General features: G+C 43.2%; 1 protein-coding gene across 6 annotated transcripts in view; it reads left to right on the top strand.

The window, feature by feature from the left end:
- Window positions 1-24,334, top strand: part of ST3GAL3 (ST3 beta-galactoside alpha-2,3-sialyltransferase 3) — a 183,973-nt gene that overhangs the window by 105,966 nt on the left and 53,673 nt on the right. For all 6 annotated transcript variants that reach the window (XM_037404127.1, XM_037404130.1, XM_037404128.1 and 3 more), the window contains 2 exons: window positions 4,664-4,758; window positions 19,337-19,400. In XM_037404127.1, the coding sequence (XP_037260024.1) occupies window positions 4,664-4,758; window positions 19,337-19,400 (159 nt within the window). The remainder of the gene's footprint in view (window positions 1-4,663; window positions 4,759-19,336; window positions 19,401-24,334) is intronic.

Below are 24,334 nucleotides of genomic sequence, written 5' to 3'. Positions count from 1 at the left end.
CTATTTTTTTGGCTCATTTGTTTGCCGTTTTAGGAAAAGAAGTGTGTTGGTTGTAGGATGGGGTTAATCCTTATTAATGCCATTTCTTAAATTTTTCAGCTGCTTGAGGAATCTTTGAACTGCTGGGATTTTTGACAGAGGATTAATGTCAATAAGAAATGTGAAATCAGGACATCACAAACGTCCTCATTTCCTACGCTGTCACACCATGCTGCTCCCCAGAGAAGGGAGGCAAGGGAGAGAACACACATCTAGGTCTCGCTAGGGAAAAAGGAAAAGGTTAGTTTAGATTTTCTCTCCGTACTTTTACAAATGCCTCTATTAGAGCTCATTATTCAGTGCTAGAGTGCTTCGGTTTGTATTTTGGCCATTTTATTTATAAAATGGGTAGATTTTGTGCCTTCTGTCTAACTGTGGATGTGTTTGAACATAAGCAAACAAAAGACAGTAGTCATCACAGGAAAAATAAGGCATTCTTTTCTGTATTTAAAAAAAAAAAAAAAAGAAGGTTGTTCATGCCCTTTTACAAACGCAACGTGCAAGTTGTGTCCAACATTAGGTTCTAGCACGGTCTGCTGTTTTTTTCTTCAGCTTCCAATTTTCGTTCACTGCTAATTCTCCCTAACTAAAGAAGAAACAAAACAGCAGGGTGGCTTAAGGAGGTGGGGGGAAGGAAGGAAATATCTAAGAAATAAACCCACGTTGGAGCTTAGTGGCTGCCAACCTGCCTTTCCTTAGTGTCATGATTTCTAGAAATGTGGTGCCATCTACTCTTTTCAGGGACTTGGCCTTGTCTTCCTCCCTTCTCGTTGAAGCTAAAGACTATCAATCGGTTTATTTATTTTACTTTTTCTCAGGTCTTGCTTACTGTTCTACACGTTTATGTATTAATTGTCTTGAAAGCAGCAGGTAGGAGTAGGAAGCAGATTCTAGTCAAGATTAAATGCCTGAAATTTTTCAATAGCTGCCTTGAATAGTGGCAGTGCTAATCTGGGATTTGCAAGACACTTTGGGAAGTTAGTGCTGCTGATTTTGAATGCCTCAGCACACATCAAAGAGGAGTAGCTGTGAATGGATCAGTGCATCAAGGACAGAATGGAAAAGGTCGGAAAACTTGGCTGGAGAGCTGCTGGCAGGCTAGTTCAGCATCCCAGGTAGAAATGTTTGAGGTCAAAACTCTTCTTACTTGTCAGGGATAAAATAACTGCAAATGTAATTTTTTTGTTGTGTAAGCCAGAAATCCCCTAGTCACAAATATATATCACACTTTCTTCCATATATAGATTCCTGTTTAAGAATAGTTTTCTGGCAGCACACTTCCTTTTGCTGTGTGCAGTGACAAATTGTGTTAGAGGTTTTACTAATGTCTTTGTATAAGGAATGCAAACTTGAGAGCTGGGAGAGATTTCAACTGTACCTCATAATTATCATATCCAGCATTTGGTCTATTCAGATGTCATTTGCTGTTTTATCAGGGTATGCCATTCAAACTAGAGATTTTAGATGCTTGGCATTCCTCTCCCAAATCATGCAGGTCCTAAGTGTGTGCCACAAACACTGAAATTTCTCATCTTTTCATGGCTGTCATGTGCTATGAGGCTGCATTATGTCTGTTCTGTAATTTAGGATGAGGTGGAGAGGAAGTGCTTAAAGTTTAAATCTGAAAAATTCAGACTCCCATTGCATGCTGTTTGCCCATAGAGCGCAAGCCCATTTCAGTTCTGGAGCTGTGTCTGCTGGTGAAGCTAACCTGCCTTTAGGTAGCCGTGACAGATGACTAGGGTAAAATGCAGCGTTCGGTAGGCAAGCGGCTCAGTAGATACAAAATGTAACATCATTCAGAAACGTTTACTTTTTCTGTTTGACAAACTCCCACGCATTCCTTGGAATGTATTTTAGGTGCTCCGCAGAGAGCATTCCCATGGCCTGTTTGAGGCATATCCTGATATTTCCTGAAGGGTCCTAGAATACACCAGACGCACTTCAGAGCCGAGACAGAACAGCCGTGCTCCTGGAGAGGTCTGGCAGACAGCGTTTCCCTGTCACTGCTGGACATCGGTTCTGGCCTGCTCTGATTTATTGAGGTGGCAACGTGTTTTTCATAGATCATGAGCTTATAGCATTCATGATTTCTTAATATTTCCAAAATGGAATTAGCTTCAAGATTTATGGGACCTAAATATCCTCTAGTTTGCTCCTTTTTTCCCCATATGAATATAGTATTTCCCTCCAAGCCATTCCTCCCTCCTCTTAAATGAAGCCAAAGTATGAATTGAAAGTGTCCCTAGGTCTGTGTACAGTAGTGTTAAATGTTACCAAATAATAGTAGGTGGTCTAAGGCTATTATGTTCTTTGCTAGAAAAATCCCTAAGTTAACTTGTAGCAAATACAAGAAAAAAAGCCAATGGCCACTTCACACTTCTCTTTGGGCATCACTTTGATCCCCTGGTTGTCACATGCAGAAGGGACACCACAGAGCACCAGATCGCTCCTGCTAGTGCTTCACCTGAGTTTGGGGACTCCCCTTGGGGCCCAGGGAGTCCCAGGAGAGGATCTGACCTTCCTCCTGGTTTTACGGTGCACCTTGGAAAGGGATTGCATGAGGGAGAGACACTCCACACTCCATGTCAGACTACTATAAACTGTCTTTTACTGGTATATGACTTGCAAATAGGCCAGTTAATTGCATCGATAAATAATACCAACTTCTGAGTTAGGCCCGACCTTACAGCCTGTACCTTCTTTCTCGTGCAGTGCTCTTGAACAGGCAACTGAACTGGCTAAGTTTTTTATTTACACTGCCCTACTTTGTAGCGTTACTGTAGGGGATCCTTTTGATTCTGGAGAGGAGAACAAAACCTGCTCATATATGCATTTTCTGAAGCATCCAAAATTTTCCTGAAGATTGCATGTCACAGCAGGGACCAGAGTAGCTCGGTGACCTAACAAACCAGCCCAAAGATGCTGGTGACTCCCAGGCAATGCGGTCCTCCTTCACTGCAGCTGCCACTTAGGGAGAACACGAACCATTCTGTGGGACCTGGCTTCTGCTGTTAGTTCAAGTGGTAGCTCTAAAGTGAGAGCTGTGAACATCTGTGCTGTAGCCATTCAGGTTATGAAAGCTCTCGCATTGTATGAAAATCCTGCAAAGATTCCTTCTATTGATTTTGGAAAGAGGTGGAGATAATTCCTTAGAGACCCACCGGTGTAACACAATACTTGCATTTCAGTGCACCAAGATGCTTGAAAAAACATAGAACTAATTTGTCAGGTTATTGAAGTTTTTTAGGATATTTTGAGAGTATTACTGTATCCTGGGGTTTTTTTTTTTGTGGTTTTTTTTTTTTTTAATTAGGCCTCTGTGTGTGTTTGTTTTTTAATTAAGATCTTCAGAAGCTTTAATATATCTAACGCATCTTCCCCACCTTTTCCCAGGTAAAGTTATATAGAACCTTTCATATCTTCAGCTCTGGAAAAACATCCTTTTCCTTCTAGATCAGCCACATTCTGTACCTGGCTCTGTTGTAGTGTAGATGAGTTTATCTTCAATCAGGTAGTTCAAGTCCAAAAGTTATCTGATTGCAGTAGCATGGAGTCACACGCTGAGTGCAAAATAGCTTGAAGGGAGGATTAAACTGGTGCGTTACATCTATCCCACTACTACTACCTAGGTTAGCCAGGCTGTGTCTGTTTCAGGTATGTGTACGTTGCACTTGCAGTATGGCTGTAGTGGAGCCATTGCCTAGCGGTGATCTTGGTACACTCAGAAGTGGTCCCATATGAAAGTTAATATTTCTGTAGTTTCTTCTGCTAATGGTTTCCTTCTATCTGGCCACTGAACTGATTGTTTCTAGAAGAGACAAATTTTTAGTAGCTGCTGTGTTTGTGTGCTGAGGGTGTAATTAGGACAATAAATTCACATAATGACATGGTTTAGAAGGACTAGTTCTCTCTTTTGTAAGTGATTTTGGATACATCACAACTGTTTGGTTTGGCAGGGACCTCTCTTGAATCATTTGTATGTTAATGAATGCAAAAGAAAACACCTACATCTGTACTGAATTTCCATTCTCTGTAAACTAAGTCCTGCTTCATGATCTCCTGAGCTATTTCCTTTCTTGCCTGTGTTGTGATGGTCTGTGCGTATGAGCAAGGCAGGAGCAGCCGTGACAGCAGATAAGCACCCAGCCTTGCCCTCCACATGCATTTGCCCAGTGCATTCACGCCTGCACAAAGCAGCAGGCTTATATGTAATGAATGATATAAAGGCAACTCTGCACCCCTTCCTCACATGCTGGCATGGACAGCACATAAATTGGCTTGTGCTTACAAAGCTGGAAGTAAAACTGCCTAAACTCTGGATGCAATTTAAAACTTATTTTAGCTAAATTAATAGCCAAACAATAGCGGGGAAGCTCTAAACTGTTGAGTGGAAATGATTGCCAGGCTCATAACTTGAATGATTTGGGTGGCCTCGTGGCACGAATTCTGACAGATTTGTTCCACTGCAGGCACCTTTGGGTAAAAGTAAAATCTTCCATGTTACTATATTGCCAGTGATAATGTAGAATCAGCACTTAGGTACGGATTCTTTCAACCTCCCTACAGAAATGTATCCTTCCTAGTACAGGAGTTAATTTCTCTCTCAATTTGGTTTTCTCAGGTTCTCGAAGCCGGCACCAATGTTCTTGGATGATTCCTTCAGGAAATGGGCACGTATCAGGGACTTTGTACCCCCCTTTGGAATTAAAGGACAAGGTATGAGAAAACTGTGCAGCTGTTGAAAAGAAGGTGGTTCTGCAGATGCTTGCCCCTTTTTGGTTTTCCATTTTGAAAGCTCAGGTGGTCCCCGGGCTCAGCTTTTGTCCCCTGTTCAAGAAAAATATTGTACATGTAGCTCTCAGAGATCCAGAAGGATTTTAACCGCCGGAATGTGGACCTTAGAGGCTGGTCTTAGGGAGGATGGTTTAGTATGTGCAAAGAGTCAGTGCAACAATGGCAATTTAGACCTACTACCATGTTCTGGAAGAAGCATTTTGACATTCACTGCCATAACATCTTGTAGCATCTTTGCTGACAGCAGAGAGAGTCCAAAATGATTTAAAATATCTTTGAGTCAGTAATTCTCCAAAGAACAGGAAAGACTTCTCTTTCTGGGTTTCGGAGCCTTGGGGTTGACCACTGATACAAATCTTCATTTTCTTCTCATAGCATTTGGTAATATAATTCTTCTATAGGTGTGCTACTTGTCGACTTGTATAACAAACAGGAAAAAGATTCATTCAGGTGCTTTGGTGATGATTTATTATATGCTGGAGTGTGGCAGCAAGGGCTGCGTCTCAGGTATGCTGTGGCAGAGCAGGGGTGGTGATGAGATGGAAGCCAGTAGTCCGCGCAGCAGATGATACATTTTGCAGGTGACACAAGCTCCTAACTATCCCACATGTGCTACAAAAGGCCTCTTTGGGTGAATGATGGTGGAGCAGAAGGCTTATGCACACTGCAGTGATTTGCTGCAGACTTCCTGAAGTCTGATGCATTTATTAAGAAGCGTTTGTGGTATTGCATCAACTTCAAAGGTTTGAATTTTTTTTCCCCACTGACAAACTCAAGATTATAGATGGTACCCGCAGGAACTGAAATACCTGGTAAAGATTGCGGCCACAATAGGCTTGGAGTCTGTCTCTCTCCCTGGAAGCAGGTGTGGCAGTTGTCAGAGCAGTCTTGGATCAACTCAGAGCTCTACTGACAAATTTATTTTGGCTTGCATCAGTTCCCTTCTTTGTTTTGTGTATGTCCATCCCTTGTCCAGTTGGTCTTTTGCAGCTCAATAGGCAACTAATTACTGTCCTCTAGATCAGCCAGCAGAATTTGCAGCAAAGAAATAACAGTGACGGCACAAGTGGAAGGCTGCATTGACCACAGGAGGGCTTGTCCCCTTCTAAGAGGCACATAAGGTGTACAAAGCTAGGGCAAGCTGCCTGACCAGCGTGGAGGTGGGATTTGTAGATTACAGATGATGTCAGCTAGACCTAATAAAAATCATTCCGTTAAACTGAATCCAAATGGAGAAATTCACCAAAAGGGGATGACGGAACGGCTCTGGCAGCCTGCTTCCTGGGTTTGTTGCCAGCTTGTATCACCACTGCAATGTTATGTAAATCTGGTGTTTTATATTGGATTTCCTCAGTTAAAAAGAGAAATGAGAAATTGTCGTTATTTAAATGGCTGTGAGCTGAAGCCATGGGACAGAAACCGTTGAATGGGTTATTTTTTTTAATGCCCTCCTGGGACTGAAATTTGTGCCAAGTTTCAGTCTGGAGCAAGTTCTCTGTGTGGGAGGGTTGAATTATAAATCTCTGTAGCCCAGCATTTCTAATGGCCATGCTGACAGGCTGTGAGTCCTAGCGATGCGAATGGCGCCCTTTCATGTTACACATCACTTGGAATTCTTGCATCAGTCTTTTCTGGCTGTCCCACGGGATGCATTCTGGCTCAGCTGAGTGATGGGATGATGGGATCAACACCTCATTAGGGCTTTCAGTCAGGGCAATCTAATGATATCCAAACAACTAACCCAGGCAGGCAGCGTGGAGCTCAGTCACGTGCTGGTGTGAGATGAAGGCTATCAGAGCTGGGTTGTGCATGGGAAAAAGAGCACTCGGGGTGGCTGAGAAAGTGTAGAGAGATGTACCAGTGGTGAAACAGACGGGGCAGGAGTTTTGCTCTGTGCATTAGGCAGCCCTGTGACACCATCAGCTGGGATTTCTGACGTGCGTCACACTAGGGAAGGCGGCTGGTGTTTATAGATACTGTCTGTAGCTGGGTTGGTAATGGGAAGATTTTGCTGAGAACTTCAGTGAATATCACCCAGTGTTTTCTAGTCCAAGTGCAAAATGGCTTCTTGTTTGGTGTGAAATATAGTTGCAGGATGAGCTCCCTTTCAGTAAAGCTGCATGTTCCAAGAAACTCCCAGAAACTAATCTGTGGTAGCTTGAAAGTACTCAAGTTATGAAATCAAGAGATTCTCGGCAGCTTGGAGGCTCATCCACCATTTCTGCTTTCTCTTGTTCAAGTTTCTCTGTATTCTTCAGACTTTTAGCTAAGTTTCTCTTTGCTTTTTCTCAGCAAAAAATTTGAAAGAAGTCCTTTTTCATCCATCGCTTGGTGTTTACAGGTCCAAGAAAGAACAATTCCAAGATTGCAAGAGCAAATCTTGCAATCTTTAGGGGAAAGCAGCTTTTGAGGAGCATTGTCTACAAAGCTAATTGCTACTACACTACTTTGGAGTGACAAGTCTGTATAAATTATATGTAAAAAAGTAGAAATGGCTCAGAAATTCTCAGGACAGGACGGTGATCATATCAAGGAGAAGGCAATATGCTGATCATTTTGACACAGTTCATCAGGGATCTTAATTTTCTTCAAAAAGAATTGGATTGTAAAGGCAGTCTCCCATCTCCAGATGCTAAGAAGTACTCATTATAATATAAAAAGCTTAACAGTGTGCCTTCATGAAAGAATGCGCGCTTCTTTTCTCCATTGGTCATTTTCTGATTTGGCCATTAGCCTGCGCAAGGGGATTTTATGACCAGAGTGCTCCACTCTCTCCAAGAGCATTTGTGTGTATGAGTCCTTAAGGTGAATATGGTTCTTAATATGAACGTTTTTTGACTTTCCCCCAAATGATGCTGGTTCTGAAATGGACTATTGCAGTAGGAACAATGCACATCTCATGTCAGACTGGAAACTGCTGCTATCACTAGTTAACTGCCTTAGTCATTACTTGTCTGCTAAATGAAACAAACACGTGAGTAAGCAGGTGGTGACCTTACTGCTTTATGAACAGGATTTTCTGAGAAGAGGCACACAGTAGGAGGCCTTGTGCAAGCTCTTTTTGAACAGTGGTCTTCCAAGAGCCCTCTGCAAGGTATTGGAAGTAGATGAAGAGGAGTTTATGAGGAGCAGTTGTATCTTTTCCTTAACCCGTCTTAAATGGGCAGAGTTTTAGTACATGTTGTACTTGTTGACTCTGCCTCTGTTCACCAAAGTTCTGGACCAGGGATTGATCCGAATTGCTTGATCCCAATACCCCGGCAGCCTGGGATAAAAGTGGAGCTGATGTCAGGAGTTTTGCAGCTGATACAGCAGATTGAAGGTCTCATTGCACTCATTGCCGGTGTCTGTAGGCCTTTGTGGGAACTCTTGCTTTCTCTGTGTGAACAGGGAAAGAAACAGGTATGTCATATTTCTGAAGAGGTGTGAGTACATTAGGTTTTGGCACCACAAAGTGTCACTACCAATATCTAGATGGCCTTTTGTGTAACAGTGGTTCTAGGTTTCACCCAGTGAATTCTGCCGCTGGCTATAAACATATAAGGTTGCCTTTCAGAATCTGAATGAGGATTTTTTAAACGATAAGGAATGACCATGTTGTCAAACAGGTCAGTGTCATACTTGACTGCACTTACTCTTAAAAATGAGACTGTTAGTGCCACGTTGAGCTTGTTGTCTCCCACCGTGTGACTTGACAGAGTCTACAAATGGGGTGTGCCCCTGTCAGCACCTGGAAATGACGCCTCCATCTCAGTTAAATGAAACGGTTGTCCTCAGGTCCCGCAGGCAGCCAGGCTCATTGTTCAAACAGGTTAACTCCCTCCCCGCCCCCCCAGCAAAAGGGTGGCTCTATCCGGGCTTCCTATCGGGAAAGGTCACTGGCCGGTGTTAGCCTGTGACCCTCTGAGTGCGTGAGAATTGGAGAGGAGAATATTAGTTGGTCCTGGTGAAAACCATCGGGGACTGTGCTAACGCTTTAGTGGTATGGGCTCGTGTAGGACAGTGTGAGCCCGTGCCCCGCTGCCGGTTTGTTTATTGGTGTGTATATAGCCAAAGCGAGGGGTGTTGTTCAGGAACGTGGTGAAATTAGACAACTTGAAGAGTTGTGGAGAAGATCAAACTGTAACAAGAAGTTGGAACTCTAAAAGCTACAAATGCCAAGATGTCCTCTGGGGGACAGCTCAGGCTGCCAAGCACTCTCCCGTGTCCCAGGCTATTGTTTCGGCATTAACTGGGATGTTGGAGTGCCTCCCATGTTTCACCATTTGTCAGGGCCTAATTTGCTTGTAGGAATTCTTTCCTAGCACCCACCAAGCCTGCTCTTGCAGCTTTTTCAGTGAAGAGCAAGGAGAAATCTCAGGCTCTTAAATGAGTTACATGGAAACTGTTTTTTGAAATTGAAACTTCTTTTGTATTTGCACACTTTTCTACCAGAGCTAGAAAAGTGTAACGTACGGAGGTATGAATACGCACATGCTGTCCATACTGTTGCAGAGATCCTCTGGCATGTGCATTGCTTTTGGGGCTAAATGGTCAATGAATAAGCAATGGAAACATTGTTTATAGTTTAGTGAGATTATTAATCCCAGAGGGCCTCCTCCCCAAATTTACCTCTGTAGCTAAAGCAAAAGGAAAGAGTTACTTGGAGAAGGGCAACAAACAAGACTGGAGAAATACCTGACTATTAATAGAATTTCTCAGTACATGTGGCTTAAAGAATATAAAAGGCTTTCTTAAGAAAGAGTAGCTAGTATCTGGCATTCTCTGTGTAATGAGGACGGCAGAGTTGGTGCAGTTTTTTTATTGAACTTAAGTGAAAACATATGGCACGGCACACACTAAAAAACTAAACAGACGTGATCCATGTAATACCTCTTCCATGCATTTAGTCAGTAATTGTGTCATTGCTTAGCAGTAATTACAGGTCTTCGCTTCTACCTTTGTGCCTGCTAGACTGCTTTAAGCAGAGGGGCTGCTTTGTTGGCCCTAATGCAGTTTGTCTTTGAAGGTGATACTTATTTCTTAGGGAGTGACTGTCTTGTCACTACCTCAGAATTTGCCTCCCACCAGGAATCTAGGAAGCAATTTTTCCCCATGGTGATAAAAGGATATTAAGAACATGTTTGAAGTGCTACAGTTTTATCAAATGTAGTGTGTACTAATGGCCAGGAGACTTCATATTTTCATCTGATAGAGGGGCATCTGGAATTGGTGACACATTTGGTGGCAACGGAATTAGTTCTTTACCCAGAGCACCAGTGCTAATGAGATGTATTGTGCAATGGTTAATTGTTCTTGTACTTGGTTTTATTTGGATGTTTTCTTCTGTGTTAGTGCTTCTGGGAAGAACCGTGGTTCAGTGCTGCGTAGCAGTGGTTTCATCAGTCTCATGGGGGAGAGGTCATTCATCTTCAGTGAAAATGTTGAGTTTTCAGGCATGCCGAAGATGGCATATCAAAATGTTATTGGGAGAAGATCTCGTCTCTTCATGCATGTTCTTTTCTTGCATAGCTTTTTCTTCCACATCAACTTTCTTGGCATAAGCAATACTTTATCTGTGAGAAAACATACTCACTTGGGCATCACAACTGAAATTTACAACTGACCCAAAGAAAAACTATCAGAAAAGTAGGTCTTTTCTGACCTGCTCTTCCAGCTCTTTATAAAGGCTGGAGTATCACATGCAGACACACATTCCCTACATTTGACTGGGTCTGCTTGACAATGAGGTGTTCCTTTTCCACTTTAATTCTCTAACTTTGTCCTTATTTTGTTAGCTGTACTCTGTTGTACAGATGATTTTCCTACTGTGAGCATTTTTTTGTTCTTCGCATGTTCTTCCTTTAACAAATAAGCAAGAAGCACAAGCGTGTATAGCTGTTAGCTGTGTTCAGAATAGTTACTAACACTAGACTGTTGTTTCTTCTTGAGTTTGAGGCAGATTTCTGAACTAGTTTTCACTAGAATTTTACATTTGACCAAAATTGGTAATAGTTGCAATTATCACATGGGAATATAGCTGTAAAAACGTTGCTGTTTCCCCGGGGAATCTAGCTGATTTTATAACCTCAGGAAATTAAATGAGAGGTTTGAAGGGGGGAAAAATTAAAAGCTTCAGAAGAGGTAGAGAATCAGCTTTTCATTACTGAATAAAGCCTCTGAAGGAAGTTATACTGTGAATTTTGAAGTTAAATCAGCTCACTCTTGAGCTCTCTTGATGAAAGTACAACCCTCCAGTGCAGTTGCTTACTTCAATCAAAATTGATGCTTTGCTGTTGAATGTGCTTAAAGAATAGCCTTTCTCCCAACCCACTGTGAAGGGAAAGGTGCCCCAGGGAGATCTCAGCCCCCAAGTTTGCGGTTAATTGGATGACTCCGTATTGGAGTTCTTCCCAGAATTTTTGGAAGTGCAATTGAGATATGGATGTTATTCCTGCCTTTTACCTCCTAGAAGGAAGAGCAGGTCGTCTCTGGCAGTTGTGTTTTGAAGTGCTACGTCTTAATGCTTTTGCAAGGGTCAGAAGAATTAGAAATCACTGTAGTAGTTACTGATTTTTTTGCCTGGGAAGGCATTGCCTGGCCACTTGTGAAGGGGCTTCAGAAATGCAGAAACAAAGGGAAGAACAGCACTGTATAAGACTGCATTTATTTTTCCACTTGTCTTTGGACAGCACATTGTGAGTCTGTCAAGACCATTTTTATTTGGCATGAATTAGCCTGTTTCTACAGGTTTTATTGCTTCCTGTGTATCAAACTTGAGTTTGGATCAAAATGGTTAATGCATGGTTATTGCAAAATGTTGCCCATTTTTTTGGCATATTTTTTTTTTAATTAATGTTCCAACTTTGCAAGCCCTGGGATTATGTTGGGAACTAAGCTTGTACTCTGAAAAAACAAACTCTTGGTTGTGAAGAAAAGCTTGGAAAAAAATATCCCTGAAGGCTCCAAAACTACGATGTAAATGAAGAGGCCAAATGTTATGTATTTTATTTATATCTTGTTATAAAAAAAGGCCTTAAGGGCTTTCTGGAGCTTACATTTAATACATGCCAGGTTTTCCTGAAATTCTTAGGGAGGTACCATGCATCTTCAGTTTTGGGTTTTTTTTTTCCTGTTGTGTATTGTATCTGTGCAACACTATATGCTATTTGTCTTAATACCATTAAAATGGTAATGGAAATATTGGGATGTTGGAAGTAGTGGCAGTTTTAAGTCCTGTTGTTAGTAAGGTGTATCTCAAGTAAACCACCTAAATCTGGTACAGCTAATGACCAAAGGAAACCATTCTCTTGTATTTGCACATAAGAGGTGATTTGGGGACAGATTCTTGCAGTTTGCAGTTAACTGCCTTGACTGTCTTTGAGAGCCAGTTCATGTGTTCGTTATTTGCTTCAAAGTTCTGGAAGTCTTTGTAGCTGCTTTCTCCTGCAGAGATCTCATATAGTTAGCTAATCAATAATAAAAGGAGGTGGTGCAGAGAATTTCAGACTCATTTTGATACCTGTTGTACTCACTGGTTTCCCAGCTTCACTAAGATACGATAATGATGTGTGTCTGCAGCTGGACACAGTATTTCTGGGAGAGAGCTGGGGGATGGAATATGTGGTGGGACTTGGGTCCATGGCCTCATGCTAGGCACCAGGGTGGTAAATCCTTCTGTACAACATCGATCCTCGTATTCTGTATGGAGCGAGATCTTAAGGAAAAAATGCGGACGAAGGAACTTTATACAGAGCTGAACTTTTGGGTAGTATTAAAAAAAAAGGGGGGGCGGGGGGGATTGAAAAAAGTATGCAAAGTATGCACTGGGGTTGTGCTTACAGCTTGTTTGTAAATACTGTGATTTGTTTAATCCATAGCATTGGTAGTGTTTCACTTACTCTCCCCACAAAGCTGACACATGCGTGGCATCCTGTTGTCATGGGACAGGGACCCATATGCAGAGGAGACTGCTGGCATGCTGCGGGGATGTCTATCAACATCACTCCAGTCAGTGTATTCTCAAAAGCTGAAGCTGATGCGCGGGGCCCTGCAGAAGGGGTGGCTGGGTGACCAGCTGCCGAGATGGGCACTGACTGCGGCTCGACGGGCAGACGTGAACAACTGCAGCAGCACACGGTTCCCTGAGCCTAGCGTGTGGTATTCAAATACTTGCTGCTGGCAGTAAGGGCATGTAGACTTGCTGATTTTTAAGGAAGGTGGCTGGTATGCACAACGTGAAAAATGACAGCCTCTTCTCTTGGCCACTCGAGAGTGCATGAACAGCCTGATTTGCCTACTTTCAAGGCAGGCACAAGGTAGACCCTGTGAGATGCCTGCAGTAAGCCCTGTGGAAAGGTCTCCCATCTTTTTTTTTTAAGGGTACAAGCAAGAAGCTTTTGCGTTAGAAATAACAATGTTAAGTGCTGTTGACATTCACAGTGAAGGTCTCCACTCTTCCACATAAATAACAGAGAAAAAGGCTGGAATTGAGACTTAGGCTGGTTCTCACTGTGTGGTCACTGCTCGCCTAATTTCTAACTATTTACTTTTAGTTTTTCCAAATGTCTGAAAATTTTAGGGTCAACCTGAAGTCAAGATGTACTTGTATTCAGAGAAATCATGCAGTCCAGAGCTGCTTTTGAATCTTCTGATGTTATAAGGCAAAACAGATAGAATATGTCATGATAACTCAGAATTCTTAGATAAATGTAGTCAACTCCTCCTCTAGATAGGAGGAAAATGTGCTTGCTTTGTTTGTACAGTAATAGTGTGTGCATAGTGCTTGATAGATGAATGGGTTAAGTAATCTCCCGCTCTCCTCCCCAGTAATCTAAATTCTCCATGACAAGAAAAAAATAGAATAAACAAGCTGTGGCTGCAGAAAACTGCGGTAGATTGCTTGCCCTGGTGATGTGTTCATTATTTAAAAATGGGAGAAAGTGAGGGTGAAAATGCAGGATATTGGGGTTCGTTTCCATTAATTTATCATTAAAGGATGGTAGCAGACCCATGCGAAGACCATGTAAGTCAGAGGGCTACTTGAAGGTGAAAACCTTTGCAGAGGGCTCTTCATCTAGGAGTCAGAGGCATTATTCTGTTCCTAGTTATGTCACTTACTTGCCTTGTGCCTTCAGTAAGTTTGATCCTCTCAGAGTATAAAGACATTTACTGCTTTTAGAAATGAGGAGAGCAGATGGAGGACCCAAGAAGGTGAGTTCAGGAATATGCATATATGTTTATATATGCGTGTATATGTATCACCTTATAGCCTTTGACTTGAAGGAGCTGTATAAAAGCCACATGTTTTTACTGTTGGAATAAGTTCACTTCAGCTAGGCTTAAACAGCACAAACATTCCTCCCTATAGATAATAAATGTATGTACACTGTGTTCTTATGCCTACTGTATGGATGGTTTCAGGTAAGCAGAACCACTGCATTGCAATTTGCTCTTTCTGATGTGAACCGTTGGAGTTAACTATTGGAGGAGGCTGGCACTGAGCTGCTGCCCAGACATCTGCCACTCCCAAGAAGCTAACATCTGTAGCCCTAAGGATGATGGCACTGCCATTGCCATTTAAACATCAGTGTTTGATGGAGAAAGGCTTTAGTATTAGTAAAGTCTGCCATCAGTCTCGTGGGGGTGAATAGAAGGAACAGTACACAGGGAGCAATGTTGCTGTTAGTAGTTTACTCAGCCTTCAAGCGCTTACCAAAACTGTGGCCGCTGAATGGCTGTTGGAGAATCTGAATGAGTCAGGTTTGATGTTTGAATTTGGTTTCCAGCGGGAAGTTTGTATTTCACAAAACGTGCAGCCAGTTAGCACCTGCCGGGCTGCCTGTTTGGCAGCCGGGAAGAGGCCAAAGATTAAATGCTTTTCGAAGATGAATCCACCTCTTCTCCATACCGGTTAGGGGAGGAGAGTGACAGGGAAGAAGTGCATGGGTTTGCCAAGCTGTTCTGTTCCTGCCTGCTTAGTATGTCCAAAGGATTTCATGCAGAGTGCAAGGTAGCCATGGTGCAGTGCTACCAGCTCTCCTTGTCCGGGGTAAAAATGATGTAGAGCTGCTGGAGCTGCAGGAGCCACCTCTGTGCCAGCAATGAATGGCAGGTAATAAGTTCTGCTTGGTCTGAGCTGAGCTTCCATGAAGCCCTGCGGGTCTCTGCACCGTGGTCTCCATGGTTCATGTTTCAGGGCATATGTGCTGCCCCATGTCTGCTGGGCTGATTTGCTGGTGTTCTGAGTTGAACAAAAATAGCTGAAACTTTTACAGACTGGAAGTGGCCCTCAAAAAATGAGAGACCTGTTTGAATGGGGATGCGTCTGAGCTAATGAGTTCTGTTACACCTGAGCTGGCTGTGTGCCTGAGCCCTGGAAGCAAGAGATGAGTGCACACATACCTGTTGCTTGTAACAGGAAGGATTTTTTTTCCTTTGTAGTACTCGGAACATGTATGCTCAGGCCCCTCCTTGGTGTACAGGTATACAAGGCAGAGCACACCCACCACTATGTCTGTTCTTGTCGCTTGCCAAGCACGAGAGGAGTTGTGCCTAGGCTAGCATTGTGTCTGCATCCATGCCATGGTTTCTTCACAACCTGGGTAAACCAGCTGGGGGGGGGAGGAATTAAAACAAATTGTTTGCATAGCTGTTGCCCTAGTAAAACAATCTTTCCTTTAAGCATGGGTTCATGTTAAAGCAAGGGCTGTATACAGCTGGTGCCTTTTAAAAAAATCCCAGAAAATAAAATCAGTGGATGAATGGAGAAAAGCTGACAGTTATCAGGAACAGAATGTGCTCCCCCGAAACACTGATTTTGGGTTGCTGTCGTCTTTGTTCTTTGCTGTGGTCAATGCAAGTAGGTCCCAGTCACGAGCTTTATCCCTCTCCCTTAAGAATATGCATATGCTGGAGAAACTTGCTGCCCTGGGTACCAGCTGTTCCCACTGCTGTCCCACCCCATTGAAGGGATTCTGTGGACAAGGTGCAGCGTACCAGGTCTGCTGCTGATCAGATTTGTTACTAAATCAGGTAATGGTTTAGTGGAAGTTGTGTAGAAGTTTAGTGTATGATGATGTGTGCGACATCAAAACTGGGTTGGTAGCCTTTCTGGCACTGTTCTTTAGAACATTTTTTTTTTTTTAATCTTCCCAGAAGCTACTGCATGAAGATAGAACATGTCAATTATTGCCTAGATCATGAGGATACCGACCTTGTTGTACGTACACTGGTATGCAGTCTCAGTGGCTCAGGTCTTGAAGACTTGGCCTTTCTTTTATCCCTGCAAAACTCACTTTCAGTCCGTGATAGATCAGTATTCAGCCAGTTACAAATAGCACAAATCCTGTTACTTGAAACAGGAAGAAATTTTTCTTTGTAGCATTTGTAACATGTACTGGCATCCATTATCACTTAGTACATAGATATCTAATGCAGACTGCGCTCATCGCCCCTTCTGTTTCTCTTACCCTGAAGAAAGCATGCTCCATCAATTAACTTTACATACTGCACTTGCTTCCCTGTGCCTGCTTTTCTTTACTTATAGTCTGGAGATGAACACTGTTCTGTGTCCTGCAGATTGCTGTCTGTGACAGTAGTCTTTGCAGTGCTGATTTCAAGTGACCCTCCACCCTGACCCAGCTGTGCTAAAAGATCCTGCCAGTGGTTCCCTGTGCGGGTATCTTCATTGTCTTGTGGAAGGTTGCAGATCAGCCACAGCAGCATCTGCTGATCTTTCAGACTTTGCCTCAAGAAGATACAGAAGCTCCTTCTGAAGGAGGTCTTGTCCTTCCATCCTGGTGCCAGTGAGCAAGGCGCCAAATGCAAGTGCTCACCTCAGCAGCAGTGTAGTGTCTTATCTTCTAGTAGAGTTCCAGCTCAATCAAAAAGCTCTAGTATCTCTCCCCTGCCCAGGCTGGTAGCTTTTCCTGATAGTGCTGGTGGCTCCTGCTCCTGGCTTCTGATGAGGGTGCTAGACTAGACGAACTGGCACTGAGGGCATCTGTGCTATCTTCGTTCCTTCTGCAAGTCAACGCTTGGTGGTGAAGTACTTTGTCTTTTATTGAGCTTCATTCACCAGTTTTAAATAATAACGCTGTGATTTGTACAACTTCCAAACCTCTTGGGTGCCATGTGTTGTTGGACCCCCCACCATGTGGGGGCTGTTAAAGAGATATCCCGTTTGGCCATTCATAATCTGTACTGAGTGTCCTGTATTGTTGTTTGGTTTTTTGTATTTTCTCTCTGCATGATGGGAATGGGGAGCATCCCCACCCCAAATTCTGCCATATCCAGTCCTACAAGTAGTCGTATTTCATTCCAGAGCATTCACTATGAAGGCATTACTAATTAGCTGGCAGGATGAGAAAAACATAATTATTTGAGTGTATTAGTCAACTGCATTCTTTTAATGTGCCTTTTAATATCGTATCACGGATGGCCTCCAAGTAGTGCGAGGTGTTAACTTGTGGGTGGTAGAGCAAACCTGGCATAAGAAGAGCTTGGTAGATGGGAGGCTGCAGCCCTTGACATGCAATCTTTTGGTCTCTTTTCTGAGAGTGTGGGAAAACAACCAGGGTAATGTATACTGTCCAGCAAAAGTCAATGTATGAGACAGGCCAAGGAGAGGACTGTGGCATGGTGCCATTAGAGGTCACAACAACCTACTGCTGTTGCAGCAGACTTAGGGAAATAGCATTCCTGTTGGAGAGGGAGCCTGCTGCCAATGTGTCAAAAGAAATTCTGCAGATGAAGGAAAATTAAACAAAAACACTATTTTGTTAGCAAAGCTGGTTTACCCTACAAATTTCCTCTTTCCTTACTCTACTCCAAATACAATCTTGTGAAAGTAATCCCAGTTCCCAGCTTGTAATGGTTGGCAGGGCTGTCAGTAGTGCCCTGTCAAAAATTTCTCCAAATCTAGAAGTAACCATCAGAGTTTGCTGTTTATCACCTTTGTTTGTCTGCCTTGTGTCCCACTAGCTTGTTATCAGGTTCAGAGCTGTTTGGCACATGGGCTGCCTCGAGCTTGTGTGTTTGCCCCACAGCCTTGTCCTGTAATTTTTGCAAAGGGACATAATAAATAAGAACATAACTCTCTATTTGAAAGGGAGTCCCCTAACTGTGCTGATGGCAGTAAGTAGTGTTTATTAGGAAAACTATTTATGTTCACTGTAAACAATCGCTTGATGTCAGTCGTCTTTATGTTCCTGTGTCACTTTTAATCTTTTGTAAAGAAATGAGACTTATTTATTCCTTTTAGCTGGGTTGTTTCCTAACAGCTTTTGGACTAGGTGACCAATATATTTAAGGGAAGAATATGATAGGTATTTATTATCTCCCAAGGGAGGTGGAAGGGGACTAATCGTTCACAAGCAGTATAAATGAAGCTCGAGGAAGACATACGCAAAACCAGGAAAGGGAAATGATTGAAGGTCCGTATGGATCCAGAAGGATTCTGAGCTCATGGGAGAGAAACCACTGAGGGTTGCAAGATACATAGAAGCTATACCTGACACGTGAAATCCCTGATTTGAAAACAATTAAATGTTAGAAGAGAATTTCAGGGAAATATTATGTCTGTTTGCTTGGCTCTCATGCTCTTCTTAGGCATCTGCTTAAGGCCACAGTTAGTTAAGAGTTGGGATTTGGAGGCAGATGGACTTTTTGTCAGACCCAGTACAGCCATTCTGAAGTTACTGGTGCATTTGTAAATTCAGACTAGCCCAAGCATTGCTGCTTCTTGGCCCTGGACAGGTCATGGTAAAGGAGTTTGGACCTTTATGAGGGAGAGAGGTGGAAAAATGAGGGACAAAGGACAAAATCTAGAAGGAAGCAGACTCAAAAATTTCCATAGTCGATATAATTGCTCATGTGTAATCATTGTGCTTGTACAATTTAATTCACTTAATTTGTATGTGTGTCTGCGCTTGCATAACTTCCACCATCTGGTTGCTGCACTGTTCACTGGCTATCAGTGTAGGTTGTGGTTCCGTGGGCATTTCTTTAAGTAACTGTGATGGTTTAATTCCATTCTGCCTTGAAGAAAGCCAGACTGAAGAATGGAATCTAAACTAAAAGTAACCCAGGGAAATAAAAAGCACCAGTTTTAACCTGGTTCTGTTCCTGCATCCAGTACGCAGCTCAGCTGCATAAAAGCCTGTCTGAAAAGAAGAACTGCCAGTGACTTTTTCATGTCTGAAGCATTTGTGAAACTGCAGTCTCAGGGAAGTGGGTATGAAACCACTACCCTAATCTGTACTGTGTTTGTTCCCTGTCACACTCTGTGCAAGGCATTTGCATGCCACATCAGAATTTGGCACATAACATGTCTTTGCAGGCAGTGTGTGAAGGTCATTGGCCAGAGAAAATAGGAATATGCAAGTTTAAGTGTTTATTGCTGATGTGAACCTTATTTCAGTTCCTCCAAGTAACTGCTTCAGATGCTTTAGATCACTTTGTTTTTCATTTCCATTAGAAATGAGAACTTGTTCGTAATATCTTCTTCCTTTCTTCCCAGATAATCTGATCAAAGCCATCCTGTCAGCAACCAAAGATTACCGTTTAACTCCAGCTCTTGACAGGTAAGATGAGACCTTTAGACTAGGGGGAGTAGAAGTGATTATGTCCCACATCCTAAATAAATCTTATTAGATATTTTTGCCAGAAATTATTGCAAATACATTTGGCTGTGCTTGGGAGGTAGATCGGGAACCAGAAACTGAATCCTCTTTCCAGTAAATCTGTAAACTCTGGAGACCTCTGTTAAGTCAAACATGAGTAGAAAAAAGCATTTACCTTTTGACTATTTCCTAATCTTTTGTTTCATATAGTGTTACAGTATACCTCTTGCCCCTTTTTCAAAGAAGTAAATAGCAGGTTTTCAGTAAACACATGACTCTTTTTCAGCCTTTCTGACAAAGCAACAGGATCAAGAGAAACTCGTAAGAGGGAAAGAAGGGACTGGCCTGTTTTAACATTTCACTAATAACGTCACTCTTGAAGCAGGAATGTGCGGTTGTGTTGGCCAAGCCCATGCCAGGGCAATCTCCTGGGTCGCGTGGTATTTGAATTGATGCCTTTAGAAGAAGCTCCTTTGATTCTTCGGTTCTGTTGTAGAGGTTGCTTCTGAAACTCACTGCCATGTTTACAATCAGCTTCCTAATGATAGTCCTTTAGCCTTTCCTATCCTTGCTTTTTTGTCATTCCTTCCCTTTGCCCTGCAATTTTGGTTTAGTGCCACCTTCAGGATTAGAGGTACTTTATTCCAGAAGCTGTTGGAGGTTTTTAGTGGGACATGGTCTCTTTTCAAAGTCCTGGTACTACTTCTTTCCAGGTAGTGATACTTCCTTGAACGTGGGCTAACACCACAGTTCCTGCTTTCTAAACACATTGGGTTTATTTCCTGGCCCAGCTCCCCTTCTGCCCACTTTTCCATGACAAAGCTCATAAGCTTTTCCAGCCTTTTCGTAGGTCTCTGCATCTCTCATGTTGACTGTAGAGCTTGGCCACTGCAGTTAGAGTTGGGAGTTACTCTCGATGTGAAAGTTTATTTTTAGCTTTTTTGCAATCTTTTGTGCTAATTTAGGTTGCTTTGAAGTTTGCCTTGCCCTCACAGCAGTGCCCGATAGGGTTAGCCGTCAGAGTTTGGATTAATTTGAGAAAGATGTCCAGAAAGCAAAATCATTTTACAAATGACCTTCTCAGAGATTTTGCACACAACTGAGTTTCGCCCATAGGGTTTTATCTCAGCTCTGGTTGGAGAGTTAAGATTTTAATCTGTTGAAAAATCCACATATAGATTATTTCAGAAAGTTGCTTATGAGAAATTAGTATTAATGACAGAGGGCAGGTGGAAGATCCTTGCAGTGAAGGTTAATGTAATTGTGACCCTTGCTGCTCACCTGTTTTTTGAGGAGTAGAATGTTTTGGGTTTTTTAAAAGTCATCTCTCAGGAGGTTGTGAAACAGCCACTCAAGCATGAGCTGCTCACTTTGGATTTACGTTCTTTTTAATGGGTTTGGTGCAGAGATAAAAACCACCTGACTCTCAAACCTTCATGGAACATATACAGAGTCCCTGAGATATCAAGTACAAGTAAGACCTAAGGAATGAGCTAAAAATGTATTTCTATAGTATTGCAGTAACAAGGTTTGGTAGTGTGTAAATGCACAGGTATCTTGGGGAAGTACTGTTGTCTTGGGAATTTTTGTAATAAATGCAAAGCAGATGATGTTGATTGTGTGGTACATGTGCCTCACAGACAAAATACCTCGCAGAGCCCTTCCAAGTGAGCAGGTCTTAGGAAAGATTAAAATTGAAACTGATGTGGGAGAAAGGGACAAGAAAGACTTGGGGTAACAAGCCGCAAAGCAAGAGCCTAAAGCAGTAGGTGGATGGAGTTGCAACAGAGCGGTTGTTATGAGAGAGAGCCTGGGTACTGTAAGAGGTGTTAAGGCTACCACAGTGCTGCTCTTGAAAACCTGCTTGGTGAGTAGGACATAGATGAAGACTTGGCTATGCTTCCAGAAATGTTCTTCAGCCATGATCATCAATGAATTACAGTGCTGGCAGCAATGGGTTATCTGCCATTTTGGATTCCAGAAGAGCTGATGGAGCAGACTGGTGAGGGAAGGTTAGTTACTTTGTCATCTTGTCTCAGGCTCAAAGGAGAGCCCAACAGTTTGTTCTTCTGTGGCAGCTCCAGTGTGCTGGGAGCAGGGCCTTGGGGTCTGGCTCACTCCCTTGCTGTTCACTGGTCATCACCTTGGAGCAACTGGAGAGGGCCTGACCTGAGGGACCTTTAAAGGTCCCCATCAACCCAAACCATTCTGTGATTCTATGATTAAGGGCTGAAAAAATGTCTTAGTGTGAAAGAGTTAGCTAAGAGACACAGCTAAAGTATGTGAGGTACAAGGAGTCAGACTTAAGAGATCTTGTGAACCCTTCCACTTGTAAGCTCTCAGAAGTCTAGTGGGCTGATTCTAGCAGCAGGTTCACTTTCTGTTCAGGATGGAGTTACACCAACATTTTCTTGCTTGGCAAGGCCAAGCTGAGAAGCTGTATTTGCTGCTGCCTGCTCTCAGACTGTAGCTCCCTGCAGTCTCCTTGTGCTGCTGCTGTTGTCTGAATAGGGGCTTTAAAGTGGGTCACTGAAATGATTCCAGTTTAGTTTTTCTCTTGAAGTCACTGGAATGACCCAAGTTATTTACAGAGCTCTGCTCCCACTGAAGAGTTGGGCTGGCACAGCGCTGCGGTGGCAGCACAAGAAGCAGGGGCCGGGGGGGGGTGGGGCTGGGGAGGGTGGGTGCTGCCGAGCCTGTTGACACCAGCGTTCGTGTAACCATCCGCTGAATGCAGATTTCCCAGGGGAAGGGTGGGAGAGGCAGGAGAGGTGGGCTCAGGGCAACGCATGAGAGCATAGGAAGGAAAGGGGATTAGAGTTGTACGGTGGGGAGTCTACACAAAGCCTTTGGTCTTGTCCCCACCCAAGCTTCTCCATTTTTGTCCTCCTTCACAAAGCTGTCCCTTGAGATGTTACGTTCACTTGCCTCCTGCAAGCCCTGGAAATGAACTTGTTTGTTTGATTATCCCTGTGCCAAAAGGGTGTCCTGATGCACCTTTCCTGACACAATGTACCGACATGGTGCTGAAATGAGGCAAACTCAATCCTTCTGGGTATGCCTACGCCTTTCATCATCCCAAAGCAGCTTTGCCAACTCACTCCAACTAATCCCTCTGTTGTGAATAGAGTTGTGTTAATAACTAGCAGCAGCTGGAGGGCATGTGAACAAATGTTCATGCCTGTAACGTAGTGCGAGTGATGCCGTGCTTTCTTAGTTTTCTTCATGACTATTATCGCACCTTTGTGTTGAACTGCTTACAGCAACCACCTTCTGCTCCAGGGCAGGAGGTAAAGCTGCAGCTGTGATTGCGAGAGTAGTTGCAACTCAGCTCTGAGCTTTTCTGGAAAAGATTGGAGATCTAGGAGACTTTCTCTAGAATTGGTGTCCTCTTCCTTCAGAGCTGGCATGACTTTCTCCCTGATGTAGATGTCGGTGGGCCTCATCTTTGACACTTTGGAGTTCTTTTGCCCTCTGTTGGCTTATCCAGGCCCATTTATATCACTGACACTTTCACTGCTTGCTTTGGTGGCTCCTCCAGTGGCCTGCCCCTCATTCTGCAAATTGATCAGGGCTTGATTTCTAGTACTATGGCTCTTCTGCTGGCTGGACTTCCATGGATTTTTGGGTTAAATCTCTGCCATGATGACCTGTAAATTTCCTATGAAAAGGTTTCTGACTGACCATTTTGTGTTGCCTCCAGGTGGTAATGAAGGAAAACTGAAAGTTTGAGCTTGTAACTAACACAGTCTGTACTAATGCGGTATAGAAACTAACAAGTGAGGAAGGAATTTGATAGAGCAGGAGAAATGTGTGTTACTCTGGCTCAGGTTGATAGCACCAGTTTAAGTAGCAGCAGCCAGATCAAACCAGAATATGCTAAGCCTCCCTAAGCACCAGTTACCCTGAAGATGTATTTTTTAATTATTCTGTTATATCTTTCCTCAAAGCCTTTAGTTCCAAAGTTGCATAAAGGAAGGCTTTGTGGTTTTTCTCCCCTGACAAATCCCTAAATGCACTTTGATAAGAGCGGAAGAGGAAGTAGCAATTGCTACAATGCATACATGTGTTTACAGTGCTATATTGTTCAGGAAGATCTGTTTGAATCCCAGTTTTGGTATAGATGAACTCAACCTCTGAGCATCTGTGTCAAGAGGCCGTACATCTGGTTGCAGTTCCCAGCTGAGGGCTTTAGGGAAAGTCTGTCTCGTGTGGAAAGTCCATGACCCTCCTTCATACCACCCTGGTTGCAAACTGGAACCTGGGCTGTGTCCGATGTGTTCAGTCCTTGAGCTCTTGTGGAAAAGAAATACAGCTTTGATGTAGTATGTAAGCAAACAAAAAGGTGTTTGGATACTTCTTTGTGGAGAAACAATTGAGCTGTAACTGATGCTGCTTGTACAGTGTGCTTTTACAGCCAGAAACTTGCCTGGAGCCAGCAGTGACTTTGCAGGTTTCCCAGGCTCAGGCACCACCAGTCAGTGCTGACTGTGAAGGAGCCCAGCTACAATGGTATCAAGTCTCCAGACTTCTGGTTGGGATGTGAGGTCAGGTGCCTGATGTCCCTGCCAAATACTTCCCTTTCACAGTTCCATCAGAGTGGCCCTGCAATCCTCTCACTGTCCCACAGTGCAATGGCCAAAGCTGGTGAGACCAAGCCTGCTCACCTTTTTGCTTCTCCTGATCAAAACAGTCTTGGCTGCCCAGACCTGATGTATGTACCTGGTGTGCAGAACCCAGGCAAAGTCCAAGACTTTCTGTATCTGCATCATGTGCACCTGAAGAAAGCAGTCTGCACCTGAGTACTGCCATCTGTGTGTGCAACAGAAACTTCCAGCTTTGCAGTGAGAGTGAACAGAGTACTTTTGAAAGAAATTCAAGAAAAAGTTGCTAAA

Source organism: Falco rusticolus, chromosome 11 (assembly GCF_015220075.1).
Source record: "Falco rusticolus isolate bFalRus1 chromosome 11, bFalRus1.pri, whole genome shotgun sequence".
NCBI classification, from domain to species: domain Eukaryota; kingdom Metazoa; phylum Chordata; class Aves; order Falconiformes; family Falconidae; genus Falco; species Falco rusticolus.
This window is presented reverse-complemented; position numbering and strand designations above follow the sequence as displayed.